General features: G+C 35.2%; 1 protein-coding gene across 1 annotated transcript; it reads left to right on the top strand.

Annotated features, from left to right (window-relative positions):
• Positions 1–1,872: 1,872 nt before the first annotated feature.
• LOC137741333 (2-oxoglutarate (2OG) and Fe(II)-dependent oxygenase superfamily protein) lies at positions 1,873–3,824 on the top strand. Its single transcript, XM_068481060.2, has 3 exons — positions 1,873–2,390; positions 2,955–3,285; positions 3,489–3,824. The coding sequence occupies exons 1-3, from the start codon at positions 1,948–1,950 to the stop codon at positions 3,705–3,707; spliced, it is 993 nt and encodes a 330-aa protein (XP_068337161.2). The 5' UTR covers positions 1,873–1,947; the 3' UTR covers positions 3,708–3,824.
• The last annotated feature ends 649 nt before the right edge of the window (positions 3,825–4,473 follow it).

Here is a 4,473-nt window from a genome sequence, read left to right as displayed (position 1 = left end):
TATGAATGGTTGTCAAAGGAAAACGATCCTCGCCAGATTTAGTAGTTCGCTACAGGGGCTTATAACATTTTAGGTAACGACAAAAAATAATTATGTTTATGTACTATGGTGAAAGATTGATTTTACTAATTTTTTTTCTCCTTTAACAATTAATTATTTAATCCATTAACGGTATAATACTTAAAAATATTTTGTAAGAAATTTACGGAGTTTCGCGTTTATGATCGGAACCATTCATATTATGAATCATTATGTAAAAATCATTTCTGCAAAAAAAAAAATAATAATAATAAGATACAGTTAACTTGAAGGAGTCAAATATAATTCAAACTACTTATTCTATATTACGACATTTAATATAACGATATATTTACATTAAAAAGTAAAAAAATAAATTAATATCGAATTTTCTATTCAAATATATATAAAATATAACAGTAAATTCAACAATCGGGCAAGCAAAGTAAATACCTTATGTGAATTTTTCTATCCCCAACCTTATAATTTGTTAATCTATACTACTTTTTTTATTTTTGACAAACGATAGCGTTAGTTGATTAAATTATTAGTTGTTAAGAGGAGTGGAGATTGGTGTGATAAATCTGCAGTATGGTGCATAGACATGATTACTCTCTATAAAGTTCCATATTCTATATATATCATCTATCAATGAAACTTTACGTTAACCAAAAACCAATAATAATACTATTATAACCTTCCATGCATAATTGAAAGAGAATATTAGGAAAAAATCATGAGCATTAAAGAAATTTCGCAAGAAAAAAAAAAAGTGAGTTTTTTTTTCTTTTCTCATTCACATGTCATCAAGGCATACGAAGTTCCTAATTCGTAAAAGAATAATGTTAAACAGACCAAATAATGTGACACCAATCAAATTTGTGCTTTAATTTAAGTTCGAATTTTATTAATTATTTTAATAAAAATATATATATAGTGTAGATGCATCACATTATTTAGTGCATGAATTTGGTGTATTAGTACCACACTTTATTGCTTCCCCTTCTCTCTCTTACCAAAAACACCAAAACCTCTCTCACAAACCACACCCAATCAGCCGCCGGCCCTTGCGCCTGTTTAGGATCGGCGGTAGTACCACTGCCCCTCCTTTTATTCACCCTCCTCCCTTCTCCTCCTATCCCTCCTTCCTAAAAAGCCACCACCTTCCCGTGGTCTGCCCTTAATCATCTTCTCTGGTGACAATTTTATGCGTCGGTAGCATGCATCCTCAGCATTTATCGCAGCTTCTTCGGCATTTATCGTTATTTATTTTTTACTGCTTATATGTTATTTAGTTTTCCACACTTCCACTCCTCAGACCGTGCCCTTTCAAATCTAAACTTCCATCTCCCCCCACCCTTTCCTTCTACCTCATTTCCTCATATAATCCATCCCACCCCATCATTTGCTCCAATCTACAAGCTCCGAACTGAAAATGGATTCCTCCCTCTCTTCCCCTCCCCCAACCGGCATGCCAAAATTCCGTCGAGACCAAGTGTTCTTTCATGCATTAGTGTAATTGATGGCTAGACTTGTATGACTAAATTCTGACAATCATAATTTAACCGTTCAAACTCGGATGCATCCAATAGTTTCAACATCTTGGTTAAACATTGAGTAGTAAAAATAGCACATGAGCACAGGCAGAACCATGACTGATTTAGGACTTAGGAGCCACCTTTCCAATCCATCATTTTGTCAATCTCTTTTTTCATAGATTTTGTCTAGGGTCAGAGAATGGACCCTAGGACACCTGTCGGCACCAAAATATATAGAAACAACATCCTGGTCCCACTTCCAGAGTAAACAAATGGCCCTTCGTCTCACTATAAAACGGTTACTGTCCCATTCTCTTTGCTGCTCATTTGCTATAAGAATCAGCCTCCTGCCCAACAACAAGACGATAACCTCCATTGTTCTGAGAAAAAAATGGCTTCTGAATCCTACCCTCCTCTGTTCCGTTCACACATAGATTCAACCCAGGCCGCTGATTCGGATGACCAAGTCAACCCAGTTCATGATTTGGAGGATCCGATTCCTCTGGTGGATCTCCAGAGCCTGAAACTTGGGGAGGCATGTGAGTTTTGGGGCATTTTTCGTTTGGTCAACCATGGAGTTCCTCCAACCCTTTTGACCCAACTTGAAGAGCATGCCAAAGCGGTTTTTTCCCTGCCGTTTGAATCCAAACAGAGCCTTATCACCAGCCCTCTGTCCTACTTCTGGGGTACCCCTGCCCTTACTCCATCTGGGGCAGCCTTATCAACAAAGGGTACTAGTACCCTCCAGAATATCAATTGGGTTGAAGGACTGAATGTCCCTCTAGCTCAACTCAGTCAATTCCAAACTGACAATCCCACAGTTGCTTCTTTCAGGTACATTTCTTTTCATTCATTGGGCTGTAAAGCATGGTTTGGAATTTTTGACCCCATTCGATTTTGTTTCTAATGTATATACATTGCATTGGTTGGGTGATTGTTTGGTGTAGTAGAAGGTGTAAAGTTGGTGTAAAATGATTATTTACATGTAAAGGTACTACGATATTTTGAAGAAATATAAGAAAATTGCCTAGATAAAAAAAGATGAGCACTTAGTTTTACCTTTAAGAAAAATGGTCTCGTCTTTTCTTCTTCTAATTGATTTCTCTTATTTTCATTTAAAATATTGTGTTGCCGCTACAATTAAATAGTCACTTCTCTAGATTATAATGTCACACATATACTAAAGCATATGATAAATTTTTCAAAAAAATATTTCTTTCGTCTCACAAGTCTTGTGCTAGTACTATGAAATCATATAATTAAGAAATTTATTTTAACTGAGAATTACAGTTCGACACACAAACGATAATATTTCTTACATACAAGGTGCTAAATATTTCTTTACGTTTATACATGGACTTGTTTAACAAAGGGTATAATTTCTCTGTGTCTCAAAAGCCTTGTGCTGGAAGAATATGGGAAACACCTAGCCAGGCTAGCCACAACTATATTTGAAGCTATGGTGAAAAGCCTTGGATTGGATCCAATAGAATCCAAATCCCACTTATCCAATCCCACTGGCCTTGTACGTCTATATCGCTACCCACCACATTGCTCCAACTCTGCATCTGCATCTGCATGGGGCATGGACGTCCACACTGACAGCTCTGTGCTCTCGATACTAAACCAAGATGATGTCGGTGGACTCGAAGTTCTCAAAGACACCGAGTGGTTCAATGTAAACCCAGTTCCCAGCACACTAATTGTCAACCTCGGGGACATGATGCAGGTCATATGATTAAGCATAAGTAACTACTTACTTAGGTTTTGCCAAGTTCCGTTGGTTATGCGCGCGTGAGCAATTTATGATCATAAATGATACGTAAGCTTCATTTTTGATCAAAATCGCACATGCGCAAAGACGATTGACTGTAGTATAGCTCTTGTTTGTTTGATAAATATTTGTTGACGGAATTTGTGCTTTGGTTTTAGGCGATTAGCGACGACAAATACAAGAGTGTGAAGCACAGAGTGAAGGTGAACAGAAGCAAAGAGAGAATTTCAATCTGCTACTTTGTGTTTCCTGGAGAAGGCAGTGTGATTCGGAGCTCAAACTACAAGCCCTTTACATATGGTGACTTTCAGAAGGAAGTGCAGAAAGATTTAAAGAGTGTTGGGTATAAGGTTGGGCTCGAGAGATTCAGAGCTTAGTGAGGAGGGTTTGTTAATTGATCATGTTAAATGGGCTATAACAGTATGTTTGTAAGCTATGCAGAGAAAAATGTGGGTTCCAAGGAAATCACATTTTTTGTTTAATCTTTTATTTTATTTTTTTCTTTTCTGTTCATTTACATTGGGCATTTGGGCTTTTGTGTTAATGGTCTAATTAACTTAAAGCATCTCCAATAATGAAGTTTAACTTTCTGCTAAAATAGCTGATGAACAGTGTGTAAAAATTAAAATAATTATTCAGTTTAACTTATCATCTCCAATAACATTTTTTTTTAACAATATTTTGTTATTTAATAATTTAACTTTTTAATACTTTTTTAATTAATAATTCAAATAAATAATTAACCCCAACGATTCCATAGCTTTCTAGAACCACTTTTCTTTGTTTTTTTTTTTTGTTTTTTTTTCATTAAGTTCACTTCCTTTTTTTAAAATGAGTTTTAACGAAAAGCCCATGGTACTGTACTTTAACAAAAAACCACATTTTAACACTAAAAAGTCAATCCTAATACTATTCACTTTATCCTTTATTTTGTTTTTATCATTAAAACTCAAAGTTTCAAGTCTTTTTCATTAGTTTTCTTTTTTTATAACTCAAAGTTTTCAAGCCCTTTTCATTAGTTTTCCTTTTTTGGAAGTTTTAACGAAAAACTCGCGATACTGTTCATTTTAACGAAAAAACACATTTTTACACTAAAAAGTTAATCCTGGTACTATTCACTTTACCCTTTATTTTGTCCTTATC

This window comes from Pyrus communis, chromosome 11, assembly GCF_041283825.1.
Source record: "Pyrus communis isolate YQ-2024b chromosome 11, ASM4128382v1, whole genome shotgun sequence".
Taxonomy (NCBI): Eukaryota; Viridiplantae; Streptophyta; class Magnoliopsida; order Rosales; family Rosaceae; genus Pyrus; species Pyrus communis.
The sequence above is the reverse complement of the archived record's forward strand: the minus strand, read 5'-3'. Positions and strand labels throughout refer to the sequence as shown.

Coding starts and splice junctions, on each gene's coding strand:
- LOC137741333 (XM_068481060.2), top strand. CDS start 1,948: ATGGCTTCTGAATCCTACCCTCCTCTGTTCCGTTCACACATAGATTCA. Junction 2,391..2,954: donor CCCACAGTTGCTTCTTTCAG/GTACATTTCTTT, acceptor GTGTCTCAAAAG/CCTTGTGCTGGAAGAATATG. Junction 3,286..3,488: donor ACCTCGGGGACATGATGCAG/GTCATATGATTA, acceptor CTTTGGTTTTAG/GCGATTAGCGACGACAAATA.